This window comes from Falco punctatus (assembly GCF_963210335.1).
Source record: "Falco punctatus genome assembly, chromosome: 4".
In the NCBI taxonomy this organism is placed as follows: domain Eukaryota; kingdom Metazoa; phylum Chordata; class Aves; order Falconiformes; family Falconidae; genus Falco; species Falco punctatus.
The window spans coordinates 105,422,997-105,442,267 of NC_137583.1; the positions used below are offsets into that span (position 1 = coordinate 105,422,997).

Sequence of the window (19,271 nt, forward strand, 5' to 3'; positions counted from 1 at the left end):
TTTATCCTCTGAACAATGAAATACAGAGTTTCTCAAAGTAATTCAGTTTCTTAAATCCCCTGAACTACAAACCTATCTGTGCTCCCTGTGTGACTCCAAAATCACACTGCTTGGAATGAGAGGGGTTAAGAAAAGAAGTCATTTTATAAAAGAGACCAGAAAATTTTTAGAGAGAAAAAAAAATAGATGCAGAAAAAGTAAGTTGTAGTAACACTCACAGGTAGCAAAATTTTTAAGAGTAAGAAAAGAATTCTGAAAAATGTCAGTGGCAATCAGTGGCAGCAATATCTACCCAAGGAGAGAGACAATAATTACTGGGTGTTAGTTTTGTTGATATAAGACAAGCAACCTTGGCGCTCACTTGGCAAGTGGCAAAAATCCTATTGATGCTGAGAGGACCAACATTTAACTCAACATCTTTCTGATGCAAGCCTGATATGAAAGCCAACCAACACACATTGCACTCAGTAGTTTTGCCACTGACTTCACTAGCAACACTGCTGGACCTTTTGCCTTTGGGCCATGAGGCTGAAATCAATGGGATTTCTGCTTTAAATTAGGTCATGTATTCCAAACCTAGTCCTGCAGTGGATGTTCTGTTTCATAGCCTTTCTGTTGTTGTTGTTGTGTTTTGGTGGTTTCTTTTTTTCTTTTTTTTTTCTTTTTTTTTTTTTTTTTTTTATGAATACATCATGGTCAGATCCATAATCTGGCATGGAAGTGGAAGAATCAGTTTTCGTTGTACACATTAAGGTGTGCATAGGTGTTACGTTGTGTTACAAATTTGATCAATCTGAGCTCAATTTGGCTGTGATGTAATTTCCATTGGTCTTAGTGAAACAAAAGTAGAAAAAATCTGGCCCATTTTTCCTATATCAGAGCAAAAATAGGATTTTGTAAATTAAAAAGTAAAAAAAGAACATCTGCTTAATGCTGCTTTTCAAATTTGCCTTGAAATATTTTAACTAATGCAGATTAGTAATCTGTAGCCAAAATTGGTGTTAACAACGGTGAACATCTTGTTTGCTGTCTTAAATATTGAAACAAAAATGTTAGGAGCTAGTTATCTTGTAATAATGTGTAATTTATATAACCATCTCAGGTTTGATTAGAAGTCAAAATTTTGGTGTAACGGAACTTCTTTTCAAAGGGAAATATAGCCTAAAGGGTATGCATCACACTTCATTTCAAAAGCCATAGGAGAACTTCTCACTGAGATTCTTAGAAATTATGCTTTTCTTTTTTTTGGAATGCATCAAATGGAGAAGTATTAAAATGTTGGAATGTAAGAAAAATGTCAGCATTTCTAATTGTTATTCTTCTGTGCGTGTGTATGTGTGCACACAAACTCTGTGATGTCCAACAGTATATTTTTGTGTAATGGCAATTCGATATATATTCATTTATGTAGTTGCAAGCTGAGCATTCTTTATAGAAATAGGTAGCATTTCAGCATTTATGCTTTACTTTCAGTGCAATAATTGTCATTGCCATGCTATTTGAAGATACATAGTATGCATTATCAAGTACTTAAGTGGTATACTTCAGCATTGTAAGAATATAATATTTAGTCCAATATGATAATTATGGGGGGAAAAACACCCCAGGGAACAGTAAACATCTGACTTGCAAGCGAAGATCTGCTGGGTAAAGATAGACTAGATTTGGATTTTCACATAAAAAAAAAAAATAATTGCTTATTACATTTCTTTAGTTTGATTAGTTTGCTTATTTTGAATAAACAGTCAGTACCCGTAGATTGTTCTCTGTTAGCAGGTATAATTTTAATTTTTCTCTCTCTACGCAACCCATTTTGCTCTGATCCTATGTTTTGTACTGCATGTATATGACTGCTTTCACTTTTATTTTACAAGCAGTGGGAGAACAAATTAAATTATCTCTGTGTTCTGTAAGGATATGTCAACTCTGAGTATGGGACCCTCATGCAGATCTCCTTGAGTTGATGTGGATTTGAATAGATATGTAGAAGACATACAGATAATATATGTTTTTAAGATGTACACTGCAGCATTTTACCAGCATACTTGCTGGCATAAGAGCTGTTTGCACAGCACTTGCTGTACCACTTCCAGCCTTGATCCAGCTTTGTGTGCTGCTAGGCTGGGTCTCACATTCCTTACTGCTGCTGGCTAGTGTATCTGAAGCCAGCTCAGCTCAGCTGCAGCTCACCTACCTACACAGCATATATGTCAAAAGTGGGAAGCTACCAAAACCATAAAAATCTGATTTTCTGTTGAGCAAAGCCATCTCCTATATAGATCTTCAATATTCTACTGCAAAATTATCTTTGCAGAAGAACACCTGTACCAACTTCACTGTGCAGTAGAATATATTTAAAAACACATTCATGACCTATATGCCTTATATTAACCTATAAACATTTTAAATCAGAGAGATTCCTCTAAATCTATTCATTATTCGTTTCTACCAGTGTATCATACAGGAAATTTCTCTTTGCTGAAAAACACACTTAGGCTTGAAGAGAATGAAAAAGAGTGAAGTTAGCTGAGTTGAGGCTCACTGGGACTGCCTTGTCAACAGAAAGATTAACATATAGCCTTATTTAAGCCAAGGTTGGTTACCCATTTTAGGAATATTCCAAAAGAGCTGAGTTGTTATTTGGATGGATGTGGCTGTACTTGCTGCTCAGCTACACAAAAGTTTTTGACATGGTACCCACTGAGGATTTTGATGGAAATCTCACTACAGGTGAGGGTTTTCTCGAATGCCTGGTAAGGCAAAGACCTTTCTTGGGTCTAGGTGACTCAGTATTACGCTACTGCAAAAATGACTGGTATTTGTGAAGCAAGGGAAGTGACCCGGGCCATGCTTAGACTGTGGAAAGTGAACAGTACTTTGATGCAAAAAGAAATGCCAGTTACTAGGCAAAAGGCATGCAGAGCTCCAGTTTGGGTCACAGAACAGTGCATTAAGCTACATATGCTGTGAAAAACCATATAAAGTAAGATAAAGGCTAGCACAAGGGGAAAAAATAGAGGTATTGCAATGGATAACATCACTGTGTAGGAATTTTAAAGATTGGCTTGACAGACATTATGAAAAAGAGGATAGCAAAATCCCTAGTTCTGGGGCATAATCGCCGGGAATAACGGCTAATACTGAAATTTATGTTTGAACCAACCATCTGAAGGCAAAAGGTGCACAAGTCAACTCTGCAACCAAAAAGTTATGTGAGAAGCACATGTGAAAGTAGCCTCAGTTCCACTTTGCAGCAAATGTGCGCACTTCAGTGGGATAAAAGGGTACCTGATTTCTGAAAATGTAGAACAGTAGAAGGGAAGTTATAAATTGCAAATTTAATCTGGATTCTTTCACCAGCATTCCAAGGATGCTACTGTAGGAATCCCAGGTGACACGGCATGCAAAGTAGAGAAAGACTATGGGAATTGAAAAGGCTAGTAAATGTTTGCAGTTGTAAGGTACTGCCAACGCAGAAAATGTGCACTCCTGGATGTCTTTTGCATATTCCACACCAATGTATAAATTGCAAGGACACTACTTTTATATACGTTTTGACTGTGCATGGACATGGCAGAATGCAGAAGCACAGTACACTTGTACCACACACCTGAAAAGAAGCATTCATTTATTCAGTGAAGGAGGGAGTTTGCTCCTTCCATAGGCATGTCCAAGGATAACAGTTTCTGTAACATTAGGGCATCCTACCAATGATCACGAGAGGATGAGGGAAAACTTTCTTAGAGGAAGCTGTAGAAATTGCCATTTCCCCAGCTGGAAAGTGTATGGGTAATGACAGGTTGGGTCTAAGACAACAAGTGCATTAAAAAAAGCCTTATGTGCTCAAGGGAAATTTCTAGGGAAATGTGTTAATGTTGTAATGAGATTCATCTGTAGTTGACATATCAAAGATAAATGCCAACTAATCTATTTGTTAATGGATCTATTAAAAGCTTTGTTTATACTTTCTGTCTATTTTTTTTTCTCAAGCACTTACACACAGATGGATTGTGCAAACAAATACTTCATTAAACATAGGACTCAGAGCCAAGTGAACACTTTGAGTCCAGAATCATGTCAATTAACCCAATTTAATTGCTTTCTTGATCCACCCCCACTTTTTTAACATTTCTTTTTATGTTTTTGGATGAGATAGAGGGGCACTGAGTAATTCTATATGACTGAATGACTCTATACATTCTATTTTGTTAATAAAAATACAATCTGTGTTATCAAAATGGCACAGTACCATGGAACATAAAAACAACACCAATATCCAAAAAGCTTAGTTAGAATGAGTCACTGAGGCAAAGTTGGCATGAAAACCCTAAGATTCTCAAGCTCAAATGAGCTGGTGAGGGGAAAAGAATCCTATTTAAACATGACAACCATTTTGTTTAAAATTATTTCTAAGATGCTTTTTTCCTGCTGTTAAACAGCTAGTTTGTTGGTATCAATAGTTCAAAGAAATTAGACGTTAAGTAAAAATAATGATTCGTTATATGTTCAGTTGCAACATACACACCTAGGTTTGCATCTTGGACACAGAAAATGTTTTGATCGGAGAGAGTTCTAGAGTATATAATAACAAATGGAGTTTTATCTACAGGTAGCTGTATAATACAGAAAGGATTATTTTTTAATTAAATAGAACATGCACAGTGTAAATGATCAGCTTGATTTTTCTGGAAAACAAAAATTAACTTCCTTAGACCAGAAACTCAATCTGAAAACTGACAGCAATTGAATCATTTATTATTTCTTACTGAATAAGCATAATAGTGTGGATTTTCAATTTGCTTTTGTATGGTCTTTTCAATAAATGGAAGACCAAAAGGTCTTAAAGGATGCATTTAATCCTAGGTTTTTGAGAACTGTATCACTGGCATGTAGTCAAACATAGGACTTCCAAATGAAATTCTGTACAATAATTTCACAAGTGACAAGCTAGTAAAATGTTATACAGCAAAACTAAAAATTGTAGTCTTTTCTCTTCCATTATCTCACTGGTACAGATCTCATTACCTTTGGCAGGTGTATGTGATATTTCTAAGTAATTAGATGAAGGACTTTTGCTATGCATGTGTTTCTGGGATGGGGGAGAGGATTGACCATGTGATGTCACATGCTTTTGAAGATGCTTTATTTTTTTCCTTTAGGGTGAAAAAAGAAGCCACATTTTAAGCAATAGTTACTGAATGTCAGTTACTGAATCTATGAAAATTCTAAGACTACAAGAATTTTTATCCATCCTCTGTTGTTCTAATGCTCCCAAATAACAAAGAGGATTTTTTTCATAGTAAAAACTTAAATGTGAAGTCGTTTATATGTCAACATATACTGGGTTGTTTTAACTTCAACTTTGTCAGACCTTCCACAGCTTCCTATAAATCCATGTCATTTGAGCAATTCCAATATCTGTAAAAATACAGAATTTCCCATTAAGCAAACAGAATTCTATGCTGAAAAATATGTGATTGAGCACAATGTCTTCAATGTATCTCTCTGAAAAAAACACTTAATTGTTCAGTCCTTCTGAACAATGTTAAAATAATAAACCTAAGCTCTCATTTGGTTTTCTCATTATGCTCGCTGAAGTTAATGGAACGATATGTATGCTTAATCACATACTCTAGAGCTTTCTTTATAGGTTGTAGGTCAGAATGGCAGAGGGATAATATTTAATCAAAGAAGCAAGTTTTAGTTCAAACTTCCACCGCACTGTTATGTCTAATAGAGAAGGAAATTATTTTAAAACTGTTGGCACTAAGTCCATATTCAGCATGATTTCAAAACCACAGAATGGTCTATTAAATTTTTCTGGCACAAGAAACTCGGAGCATGAAAAGTTAAGGGACTGTTCCCACAAATCCCTTGTCTGTGAGAGTGAGTACATACAGGGCTGAGCTGAAAATCCTGAAGTTCTTTCTGAGTTTTCACTGGAAGCCAGGCAAAACCAGGGACATAGGGTACAGGCAGCCAGCTTGGCACCTGGCTGGTATCTTAAACTCAATCAGGATCCAGATCTGGTCACTACCTCTGCTTGAAACCCTCCGAGAAAAACAATTTAGCAGGGACTCTTAGGAGTAACAAAGTACCAAAGAGGTGTCTGCCTCACAAATGTAGCTTGGGCCAGTATTTCAAACTTAATTTCAAATTAAAACATGACTGAAAAAGGGAATCTCGTTTTGGTTGATAGCCGACTGGTTTAACTACTTACTTAGAAAGTGACAAATTCTGGTTCAAATCCTTTTCCTGCCATTTCAGAAATAAATCTGTATCTCTTTAAGAAGTGGCCATTAGCCATTGACCCTGGAGACTCGTCTGAAGGAGTGTGCTTTCAGTGTTTCAGCTGACTATGGGTCATAATTATTATATGAATTCTTATATAATAAATAATTAAGATATTTATGTCGATTTATAGAAGAATAAAGAATAATTGTAGAAGAAAAAAAGAGTCAGCATCACTTTGTTAGGAAGGCCTGTGGGAATTTTTTCTTCTGCTCCCTGGAGTATTTCTGTATTTTACTTTTAGCAGTCTCTAAATATCTTTGTGAACTTCCATTTTTCTAATTCTCTATATAGAGTTCCCTTTGAATCCACCTCTGAGGCAGATCTTCCCATAGACACGTAGCACAATGTTACTGATTCTCTTTTGGGAGTGAAATATTTATAACGCAGACATTGTATTTCCTAATTTTAGGTGGTAGTGCTATGCATTAGATTGCATACTTTGTCTTTACTGGGGCAAGTTTCCCATTGAAAGGGAGTAGAAATTAAATAAGGTAAGCTGAGCTTTGATCAAAACTGAGTCTCTTCCTTTGAAATTTGGATACAGAAAATACTAACCTGCTCCAAAGCATGGGAACATTACCTAATATTTCATGTGCCTTGGGCTTATCATATTCTTACTAGGTTCTTTACATTTATTGTAGTTAAAATTTCAACTACATGTGATTTAGCAAATATAATTCCAGTATACGTTGTAGGACAGTTCTACTCTCTGAAACACTATTAAATTATTAAATTGGATTCTGGTGTTTGCAGTTCAATTTGGTGAACTTTCATTTTATCAGAATAAATAATAATTCCAACTATGCATTATCCAACATCTACATACGCTCAATCCTGCAGTTCACACAGAAAGATTTCCTAAAATCAGTATCATCATTTAAGATTAAAATTGTACAGAGTCAGACCAGTATTTCTGAATTTTCACCTAATCTTGACCTAAACTCAACATTATATTGTCCAAAATATTTTCAAAAATTCTGGGTGAAGTCCCAAGCTCTTTGAAGTCAATCAATTTTATCAGGTGCAGAAGTTCGCATGTCTTCTTTTTTCTATTGCAAATTAGGTAATTGCAGAGCAAAATGAAATACCTTTTAGAGAATGTTTCCTTCTCTGTGAATGAATTCTTAATATTACTGCTTAAGTATGAGTGGAAGGACTGTCTGCAGTGCCAGATGCACCTAAGTCTAAGATGGTGTCGCACTGTTCTACTGAACTTCTGTGGCTTTTAATATCCAGGCCTTTTGCCTCTGGTCTCTCAGAGCTGTGCTGTGCAGAGTGCTTCTAGAAGCGAAGAGGGACTCCAGGTATATAGACTTGATTTATCAATATTTATTTCCTTTTCTGTGTGCAGCTGTGCTGAAATCTGTGTTGAGACTGGGTTCTGAAAACAAATGTATACCTTTGTATTCAGAATTAAAGCCTAGTGTACATGCTTTACATCTTTGGTTTGGCAAGCCTCCCTCTCTATTCCTGTGCTGTGCTTTGAAGACTGGAGTGATCTAGAATGATCTTTTCCGTCTTTGAATGAAGCTCATGCCACAGGTGCCTCACGGGATAAAACACCACGTCAAGAACAACCGTCTTACGAGTTTTAACTCTGATTACTGACAGAAATCATTGTCTGTTTTATATTAGCATGAGTCAACGAGTGACTGAGATGGAGATGAGCTACTAGCTATTTAAGAAACAAATAAATTACATATGATGTATATAATTCTGTGTCTATATAGAGAGTGCCTCTGAGAGATATAGGTTATGAAATCCTCGAAGAGCCAATGTATTCCTGCTGAAAAATATGAGATGGAAATGGAAATAGCAGAGGCAGATTATAAGCAGTTATATGTATGTAGTGCTTTTTAGTTTTACTGTAGCTAGACAGAAAAAATAGAAAGACATGTATTATTATTATTAACAACTCTATTTGTGGTTTGCCAGTTTTTGAAAGCCAGGTGGTTCTATGGTGTGTCTGATGCACGTAATGTAGTCCCATATCCCTTAGTCCTGCGGCTATTAAAGCTCAACTTGAAAAAAGGTAGTGGGAAGTCCAGAGGTGTCAGACATTAAACTGTATTTTTATCTCTAGTCTATAGGAAAGGCAGAGTCTGGTTGTGACAGGCTGAAGCAACCCTGGAGAGGAATGCTGCTTTCCTGTGGTCAGCAACACAGCCCTGGCTCCCGGGAGCTGTGTGTTCCACAGCTCAGCCGTGCACTGGGTAAAATAGAAACTGCTTCTTCTCTCCTGTCCCCATTACCTACATAGGTCACAAATGCTGTTTTCTTTTTCTCTATTCACGCGGCACTATGGAAATGTTTATTTTGACCAAGACTGAAAGATTGCAGAGGTAAGGCCAAAACGCAGCTGTCAGAACTGTGCCTGCTGGTAAAGCCCCTGCTGCTGCAGATGCAGCGGTGAAGTGCTTACAACAACCCCCATCTCGTGTTTCACATGGTTCTGTTCTTTGCCAGTTGTGAGATGTGCCAAACAACCAGACAGCACATGACCTGACATGCATCGTAATTGTGAACATTGCCAGCGTCAGCTTCTCACTCCAGGGTGAGATTATATTTCTAGTGTGCGTATGAAGAGAAAAGTTTTCACAGGGAAAAGGGACATATCGGTCAGCCTTCTGCTGATGGTTTAAACGTCACCCTTTCCTCTGCAGGCCAAAAGAATAAAAATGTAAAATTCTATTATTCAGGGCAAATAGATTTCAAAGAGGTTAAGTAGTACGTGCCATTGTATTGTGATAGTTCTCTTCGTAGCACACCAAAGAAGGAGGAAGCAGACAGAGGTGCTGTGCAGTAATATTGCAATAACCTAGGAACCCGTCAGCATGCTCTGCTAGATGGTCAGGACATCAGTGTCAGTGTCCTGGAATTCAGCTACTGAATGTGACGGAGCTGTGGCCATCCCCTTGAGACTGAATGAACCCTGAACACTGCATGGGTCCAGAATTAAAAGGAGTAAAGAATAAACCCTGAACAGAAACAGTTCCATTAGGAGCCGGTGAAAGCATTAAAGAAACCTGAGGGAGGATGAAGGGAACTGGAAATTTAAAGAAATATTGTTAGATGGTGACTAGTAAGGAACCAGCCAAAGGAAAAAGAAGTAATGCTAGTGATCAGGGATTGCCTGTACACCTAATTCCAAAGGAATTTCCTTATTTTGGTTCTGTAGTCTTCACTGATGTTACATAGAAGAACACAGAATGTTTTCTTAAAGGTATATTGGAGTGGTTGTTAGATACGTATTTATACTTACTTTAAATATTAATTTAGCGGTTCTTTCAATAATTAGGTGATTATTGAAGTAGGGGGAAACACAGACCAAACTGTAATTTTGAGATGTGTGTTTAAAATCGCAATAAAATTGCAAATCTGTCTTACTCCATGTGGCTTCACGCTAGCGGTTTCTCTTTAGCAAAAACACCTAAAGCAATGGGTTTTGACTACAAGTCAGAGTAAAGCTGTATAATGTAGTTGTAGTGGATTTAATGAGTGATTAGACCTCCATAACTGTATGAGTTTAGTCACATTAACATGCCGCTCAGTAAGGATGTAGCATAGCCTGTGTTTGATGTGCCAGTGCAGTTAGGGCCCAATCCCAGACACCACGCTTAAGTATAACTCTGGTGGAATAGAGAGTGAAACCCTGAATTATGACCACAGAAACAAAGAACAGACCATTTGCAGTATCTAGTACCATAAAACCTGCATGAGGTTTCCTGCGGGCTCCTGCAACCTCCCGTATGCTGGAGGGATGCTACAGATGATGTGGCTGTTGGCAGGGAGATGCGCATCCAGCAGAGGTAATGTTTCATTCAGTGTGTTCTGCTTGCACCCCCTGGCAATAGGTCTTCAGCAGTTTCCTACAGAGCTGCAAATAGAAACTAAGGCAGTGTCTGACTCACTGAACCTTTAAGAAGGTGACAGGTGAAAAAAAGCTCCTTTTTTTTTTTTTTTTTTTTTTTTTTTGGCAGGGTGAGTTCCCACTGCAGGGCAATGGCTTTGATTCTAGTTAGGATATGAAATGTAAATTTCTGCTCACATCTGTGAGGACTAAATGTAGCTATACTACATTAAACCAACTTCAATTTATATCGCTACTACTTTTTTTAAAGTAAAGCACAGCTAATATGTTTCTGACACAGTGACAGGGAAACTTACTTGTAACAGGGACCAAACTGAACACTGAGAAAGGCTGATAACCAACATAGGAAATAACGTAGGAGCTGCAGATCACACAAAATGTGGGTCAAAAAGGAAGACACAGGTTTTTTCTCTCAAACTGCTAAATATATCTTCTAAGGAATTCAGAAAATTCAGGGGAAATTTATTTCATTTGGAAAGAAGTAAAAAGGAAGATCTCTTTAAACTTTCTCACCATAGCTATTTCTTTGTTTAATTCTGTGGCTGGGATAATTTTAATCTCAATTTAGCCATATATGACTGACCTTCTAATTCTTCTCTCAAAAATCCCTGGGCATACTTTTGCTCTATATTTATCTAAAATCCCACTCCTCAGGGTATCCAGAGCAGAAGCGCTAGTAAATACCTGCGAAAAGTGTGCCCTCTGGGGATCCTGTCTCTTGCACATCCTAAAAATTACCTGTCTTCTGATCCAGCTCTTGAGTAACGTTTCTGTTTCATTAGCTAATAAGAGGGACCAAAAGGCATGCCTGCAACAATTTCATAGCTTTGAAAACAGAAATTTCTTTTACATAAGTTTTGTTTTTCAGTCCCCAAAACTTGACTGACCTGAAAGAGCAACACATATTCAGTTTTTCTTTATACTTGCTTTTTCAACTACTATTTCATTCAGAAACCTCCCAGTTTATTTGTGAGCTACTAAATGGGGGTGCCTGGAAATATGTACTTGTATCTCTCTCAGTCTTTGCTCATTGGGTTAGTGATGTACTTGTACATGCAGTTTCCTCAGCCTGCTCTAAGTTACGTAGTAAAATATTGGAATATCTTAAACATCAATACTAGGATAGATCAACCTGATACTATAAGTCTTGACATTCTTCAGTATATTGGATGAAAAGTCAAAAATGTGGAGACAACTCTGTCCCACACCAGTATCTCAGAGACGACTGTGATTCAAGTAACTTCCTCTGATCAGATTTGAGTAAAAGTTTGAGTAAAATAGACTTTTGGCAGGTCATTCAACAACTAATAGGATCATTTAAAATTTCAGCTTCCAGAATAGTAACTGAGATGCTCTCAGATAAAAGCTGTATCCTGTGGGATTTCTAAATTTCTGTATTTATCACCCCTGCTGCATCTACCCAGCACCACCAACTCTTTGGGCAGACCCTCAATTGCTTTTTACAGTCAACTGTGACAAACTCTGCATGGCATGAAAAGGGTTGGCGCAGTTTATGAATTGTATCTTTTGTCCCACCTATTGGAAATGCATCCCTTTGCTTCCACTTGCTGGAAAACAAGCTTTCTGCTGTTAGGCATAATAACCGAAGGTTATGTTATGGAGGTGCATTGAAAGAAACACCAGCAAGGGCACAGAGAACAGAAATGCTGCTTTCCAGCATGACGTTTCACAGTTATCTACTCTTTTTCCCTAGTTTCTAGGAGCAGGAGAAACAGTATTACACTTAAAAGAAAGATTATGGGATTGAATTCCCCTTGGATTTGGGGAATATGTAACCTGAAAATTAAACTTGGTAGATACAAAGATAAGTCACTATTTCTGCTTTGCTCAACATAAAATTATAGGGGCAGTCTTTTTTGTCAGACTCAGTACTAAGGTCTGACTCTATTGCACATTCCTTTTTATGATGAGTTTCTAGTCCCCTAAACCTACCCCCAGCTCTGTGGGACAGTTACGAGCACAGGAAGTAAAGAATAGGACTTGTTTAAGGTTGGTCTTGAAGTTTTCCTCGACAGCCTCGGCCAGCAGTGCTCTCACGGTTTCGAGCTGGCGGGGATCGCTGCTGCGCACCGTGCAGGTGCAGTATCTTCCCTGGACTTGGTGCTAGTGCATGCAGAGCTGCTCCTAACACGTGAAAGAAAGAAGACTCAGAAAGATTATACTGAGGATTACAAAGTTGTGGCAGGGGTAGACGCTGCTATTGCCAAGGCAAGAACCATCGCAGCCTAGTTACTGCTCTGTGCCTTGTCTTGTAGCTGATGCCAAAGCCACCCCGTTGTCTTTCCAATTCTTCCAGCACCGGGAAGCATGAGAGGAGTGTATAAAGGCTGATGCAAAGCAATGCATGAATGTAGCTGAGGTTGCTGTGAAAGAGCAAGCTGGGGTGTACAGGTGCCGGTTTAGCTGCTTTATCACAGCTCTGCACCTGCACAAAGCAGAGGAGGGCAGCTGCAGGCAGGTAAATCAGCCCAGAATAAAGATGCTTGTGGTTATTCTGCTTTTGCCTAGTCTGTAGAAAATCACTTGCACATTTACATAATGCATTAGAACCTGCAGGCATCTTCTGGAGGGGCACAGATTCCCATGTGGAATGTGAAGTTGTGCTCTGCAAGGAGTCAGCATCATTCTGTAAACTGCTTTTCTACCCCATCTAGCTTTTCTCTGTTTGGCCAGATTAGGAGAAGGTAGATAACTTCAGCACCAGAAGATACGAAAATTCTTGCTAATGGTAGATTACAAGGATGTTTCCAGTAAATTTTGGACTGGAAGGTAAGGGGAAGAACTGCCTTCAGCCTTCTAGATTAGAGGTGGGTTGCTGCCATGGACTAAGTTAAACCCTTTCGAATTTGAAGCTATGCCCTCAGATGGACTGACGAGGCAGAAGTTACTGTGTATTCCCCTTTCTAAAGGAAGCAAGTATAAGAATTTCAGTGCTAATAAATGGCACCATTGGAAATTCTTCCATATTATTTTTAGGTAAAACAACACATGCCCAAGGAAAAAAGCAAGTATGGCAATGCTCCTGTTTGTGAAGGTCTGAATAAGTCAGTTCAGGATAAGCAGAATTTAGAACACATATTCAAACCATCAGTCTTTTTAATGCATCTGTGCAAAGAACATGTTAAACAGAGAGATATGACATCCAAGTATTCCTTCACCAGTGAAAAAAAATCCCCAAGCTAATGCATAAAAACAGTTGCACACCTTCAACATTAAATGAGCAGGAAACACAAAAAAGAATAAACAAACATGAGACTGCAAATTATGATACTACGGTAAGGGAATGACAGTATGATACAGAGAGGTATCACTTAACATTTCAGTATTATCGTTTTATGATATCTGTACCTTTTCTTTTCAACAGAGCCTGCTCATGTTCTCCACTACACTTTTTGTCAGCATATGATGAGTAAGTGTGATGGTCCTTTAAATCACAGGTACTACACTGTACAATAGTATTTAAGATTACTCTTGTGCCTGTCCTTTAAAAAAAAAAGAAAGAAAGAAAAAGCAAAGTTATTAAATGCTGATCATGGAAAAATCAATCTTTCAAGAAGGGGTTGTGAATATATTTTTTCAGCTGTGGAGGCTTCTGCAAAAATACCTCTTTGCACAAAGGCAAATTCAAGTGTGTAAGGCTGTTGAAAGTCTTTTTTGCCTTCTTCCTATTTATGAAACCTGTTTTGGAATATTAATTCTACATAAAAGTATTGAGACTTTTCCTTTTTCTCACTAATTCCTTGTTTTATATGCTATATGTTTTTACATCATTTAACAACATTTTTCTCTACAAAATGTTTATACCTTGTTCTTAATTTGCATTCCAACCAGTTGCTGTTGGAGTTTCATGTTCTTTGCAAAAGGAGATATATCACCAGATGTACTTTCTTCTGTTTTTCTTTCTTCTTCCTCCCCTGTGTAAATAATGTTATAAAAGTATGCTTAAGAAAAGACTATTCACTATAAAATACTATAAAAAACTTGTGTAGAACAGCAGTGACATGATACCCCACACACCCACTTGCGTAGTCTTTATCAATAACAGCAGAAACAGGATCAAGTGATAGAAATATATGTGATTTAAATCACTCGTTTGGGGAGTGTATTTATTCAGGATCCTTCAAGTGGAGATGAATAGCAGGTTTCTAAATGTGATATTATGAGGGTAAGCAAATGAGTCATTATTTGTATTATAGTGTGATAGAGTTGGGCAAGAACGATGCTACAAGAGGGAATAAGCAGTCATATCTAACTGTTTATTCTGTTACATTCATCACCACGGGGTGTATCTGTGCATGTCAGGTCAAGGTCAGTGATCCTTGTTCACATGAATCATTCTCAGCGCTAATGAAAACCACCCCTCTTGCAGCACGTTCAAACCCCAGCAGCTTCAGCAGACAGCAATACCTGACTGCCTCGCTCCTGCCAGCCGGAATCCACAGGTGAGGCAGAACGGCTGCGGGAATTCAGGGCTTAGGATGGATAACGGATGAGCAGAGGCTGTCGGAGGAGAGCAGCACGGAAAGAAGTGGATAATTTTCAACTGGAGGACAAAACAGTGCTGTTGCATCATAGGCTGTGGCTCTTTTACACCTTGGCTGCTTGAGTTTCACAGCTAAAGAGAGTCTCTCAGCCCCCAAAATTAATTAAAAAAAGCACAACTTCATTCTGAGTCAGTTTCCACAGAGTAAGTTTTAAAGTTATGGTAAGAACTTTACCTAATTACCTTTCTCCACAAGGTGCTTGAAGGCAAGGAAACAGAGTTGGGCTGTAGTGGCACAGGAAGGGGGGTTTATTTTCCTTTTTTTTTTTGTTTTCTTTCAATCGGTGCAAATTCTGCATACATTTTCGCTATTTCAAAGTGTCTGGACAGAAAGGATATATATGCCTGGTGGAAGTGCTGATGACATGTAGATATCTATGCGTATGAAAAAATAAAAAGCAGCTGTGGAATACCTTTTCAGGGCTGTTGCAGTCACTGCTGTCGTTTGACATACAGGTGGATTTATCGTCGAGATCACAAACAGAAGTCACGTGCGTTATTTGTACTTGGGAAACCTGCTACCCTGCCGAGTCCCAGCGACCACGATCGCATTTCAGACTGGTTTTTCCTTGCCTGAAAACCGCTAATATTCCATTTATCTACGCCTGTAAGTTTTCAGTCACAAAACCAGATTTAAAGAGAACACATTTCAGGAACGTTGCGTTTCTTACATCGCAGGGAGGCTCGGACAGACGCCCTGGAGGCCCGGCGCCAGGGCAAGGGGGGGACGCGGTGGCGGGGGGATCCCCGGGACTCTGGCGAGGAAGAGCGGGGTGCGGGAGGGAGGGAGGCAGGCTGCCGCCTCACCACACATGGGCTTGTGGGAAGTGGGAATCTCAGGTTGAGTTACTCATCGTTATGGAGTCAGGAGTGTGCCGAACCAATGGATTTGACGGCAGGAGGTAACGTACACATGTTTTTCAGCGAGGGTGCCGTAGGAGGACTTGCCGGCGGGCCAGGGGAGGCTCGTGCCGAGAGGACGGTCATTTCCCAAGTGTGGAAGCCGCCCGGTCCCGGCAGCCCACCGCCGCCTCCTCCGCTGTCCTCCCTCCCCACGGTACGAACGGGGGCCGCCGCTCTGCCCCACCGCGGACCGCGCCGGCGGGCGGACCCTGCCGGGCTGGGGGTGTGTGTGTGTGTGTGCCCCAGCGCCGGCCCGGCGGAGCGGGGCGGGGGGCGCGGGGCGGCGCTGCCCGGGGCTCGGCGCTGCCGCCCGCGCTGATTGACACCGGGCCGGGCGGAGGCGGGCCCACCGGGACCGCGCTGCCCCCGCCCGCCGCCGCCGCCGGGCAGCGGGTCCCGCGCTGCACCGCCGCCCCCGCGCTGTCCCCGCCAGGCTCGGCGCGGCGCTGCGCGGGGCCGCCCCCGCCCGCGGCATGGCCGGCTCGCTGGGCAGGGGCGCGCCGTGCTGGCGGATGCGGAGCGCGGCGGGCGGCAGGAAGGAGAAGCCGCCGGGCGGCAAGCCCCAGCCGCGGCACGGTAAGGGGGCGGCCGCGACGGGGCTCGGCGACGGCGGGGCGCCCGCCGAGGTGGGACGGGGAGCCCCCAGGTCCGTGCGGGGCACCGCCGAGGCCAACTTGCCCGTGACTTGTCCGGCCCGGCCGGCTGCTTGGGGCAGGGGGCTCCTGTCCGTCCCCCGCCAGCGGTGCGAGGGGGGGAGCGCCCTGCCTCCGGGTGCCGCCGAGCACCTCACGCCTCTCCGCGGCCGCGCAGCGAGGCGGGGGCAGGGGGATGGTGTTCGCGTGCATTTCGGCATCTCGCTTTGGCAGCGGCGGCTTCGGTCGTGGCAGAGAGCGTTTGCGACCTGGCGAGCGCCAGTGAAGCTGGGAAGAGCCCTCGAAATCTCTGTTGGCTTACGTCCCCCTGCGCCCAGCGCCCGGGAAGCGCCGCTAAAAATCCTGCCCGGTGCGCTCTTGTCCCCCCCTTACTTCTTCGGGGAGATGGATGCTCTCCGCCAAGGCTAGGCAGCGCACGAAACGCATCTTCCCAAATCAGGTCCTGACTTGGAAAAGATAACAGGGAATGGTGTTGCGTAAACTGTTGAAAACAAGTGCTCGGGTTCGTGACCCGCCGTGTGCTGAGCGGGGAATGCGGGTACCCAGAGCCAGACCTGCCAGGTACGGTCCCTCCCGGTGTCACTTGGCTGCCACCGCTGTCAGCTCTGAGGAACAAACCCAACAGCTTGTGGATCCGGCCGTGGTGCCGGAGATCTCACCAGAACGTGCTCTGGCTGTGCGTTCCTCGTGGGTTTTAAACCCGCTGCTTGGCTGAGTGGGTTTGCAGGAGTGTCTGACCTGAGCCCTCAAGGGTAAAGTTAACAGCTTCAGGTATGCTTGAGTTCTGCTGTTAATTTGTGCTTGTTAGTTGTTGGATGCATTAGTCCTTGAAGTTACTTTGTGCCTTTGTCAGAGCAAATTGGCCAAAGGAGTAATTTGTACCCTTCACTAGTACAGCGCAGCGGTGCGCGCGGCAATCCTGACAGCAGAGATGCTGGGATGGCGGTGAGCCCAGCATCTTGGGCGATGGCATTCTGAAGAAGGTGCTTGCTGTGAAAGTCATACCCCCAAGTGCAGGTCTGAAATGAGAGGAAGCTAGGGAGCTGCTTCTCCCACCGACTGTCACCTGGCAGTTTCTGAGCTAGAGTGCTTTTGCAGCCACGCCTCCTTCCCGATTTTCCTTGTTTGTGCCATTCTCACAAGGCAAAGAGGCAACAGACTAAAAGTCTGAGTGAAGGTTTTGTCAGTGGCTGTCAAAACCACTCTAAAATAAGTGACTGTGTAGAAAAGGAAGTGTTACCCCGTTAGAGAATAAAAGTGACTGTTTAAAAATAGTTTAAAATATTTATCCCGTTAATTCTGAGTGTAACGCTGGTAGTGTGGCATAACTCACATAAAAAAAGTGTTGGTTATATACCTGATATGCATGGTGTTGCACAGTAGCTAGGCACACAGACCAAAATCCTGGATGCAGCGAAGTCGGTGGGAATGGTGTCACCGACCTGAGAAGAGCCAGAATTGAACTCGCCAACGGTGTGCTGTAAGGTGTCAAGCCAAACTGAAAACCTTTGATACAACTATGCAACTGTGGCAACGTTTATAATACTGCAGTATGCTGCTGTGATGAAAATATTGTCAAAGTAGCTCTATCGTGTGTTAGTTAATTTAGGGAGATATTTTATAGCTTGGTTCTAGTTTAGCTTAACAAAAATGTGTGGTATGCTTCAGTCTATCAGAGTTACTTTTTACAAATGTTTTGTAAAGTAAAAGTATTGTGTGAAACTAAATTCTCATTTAAGTAATTGCTGTAACAACACGGAACACTAAATTACACTGCAGCACATACAGTTTGCATGCCAATCGGTTTTCAACTGTACTTCAAGGATAATTGCTCTTCCTGCTGTACTGTCTTTGCAAGGTGCACTGGACTTATTTACCAGGTCATTTGTTATCCTTTAACAGCTCCGATGCAAGGCAAATCCGAAATGAGACCTAACTTGTATGTCCCTGACTTGTGATACAGGGAGATTTTTTTTTTTTTTTTTTTTTTTTTTTTGGGGGGGGGGGGGAGGTGTGGTATTGCTTTAGTATGTTTCTTAAATTTTCAAAGTTATAGAAACACACTGTTTTCCAAGAATGAACTCTTACGTAAATTTCTTTTATAGATGGTATTGACTACTTCATGCAGGAACAGAGAATTTACTTAAAATGTTCAAGCTAAGCATTAGAGGGATTATAAGTAAGATATACCTAGAAGTAAAATTGTGGTATGTGAGCTGCCAGCAATTCTTAACTAGCAAACAGACTTACAGATTTGACTCATTCATATGTGCATGCATGCAGTTGTCACAGTGAAGTGAGATCTATCCAAAGAGAGCTAGGAGGTACTGAACGTATGAAATACTTTCAATATTGGGAAGTAATGTTGTTCTTTTCTATTGTCTTTCTGCTGCAAAACCGTTTTAATGGGCCACTGGCATGTGTTGGCAGAAAGTGACATAGCTCTATGGATCTCAGTGGCACTGTTATGATTGACACCAGCTGAAGACCAAGCACAGTATTTCTGTGTATGTTTGGATTGAGATACATTTATTCGGATATCAGTTAAGGGTCTAAACTGGCAGGGTACATACTGTGTTGTAAACACCTGAGCAAACCTGCCATTTAACCAAGTCAAGTTACAAGTATTTGCCAGCTTTGACATTCTTTTCACCTTCTGTATGAGCAATTATGGAGAGTTCTCTATACTTTTAAAATATTTTAAAACACAAATACAAAATCTGTCCTGTGATCTCTTGGTTTACCCTTTTTGTATCTTGATACCATCTAAATCAATGTAAAGTAGAACTAGCATTTCCACTCATTGTGGTCTAGACAGTACATGAAATCTTTGTCAAGATTCCAGCAAAAAGTTCAAGATCCTGTTAAGGTGATGAATATTAATGGTCTTGTAAAAAGCCTATTTAATACTGGGTTAGCATTGGCACCATACCTGTAAAATCTCCCAAGAGCTTAAAAGCCTAGATGGATGGCTACAACCAGAAGT

The 19,271-nt window shown here is 41.1% G+C and overlaps 1 protein-coding gene across 3 annotated transcripts in view; it reads left to right on the forward strand.

Moving 5' to 3' along the window:
• Positions 1–19,271, forward strand: part of ZNF385D (zinc finger protein 385D) — a 472,992-nt gene that overhangs the window by 19,453 nt on the left and 434,268 nt on the right. The window contains exon 1 of one of the 3 annotated variants that reach the window (XM_080385043.1): positions 10,368–16,208. The exons of 1 other annotated variant lie outside the window; for it this stretch is intronic. In XM_080385043.1, coding sequence (XP_080241169.1) covers positions 16,106–16,208 — 103 coding nt within the window. In that variant the 5' untranslated portion in view covers positions 10,368–16,105. Of the gene's footprint in view, positions 1–10,367; positions 16,209–19,271 lie in introns of those variants that run through there. One more of the 3 variants, XM_080385044.1, reaches the window with a different exon arrangement.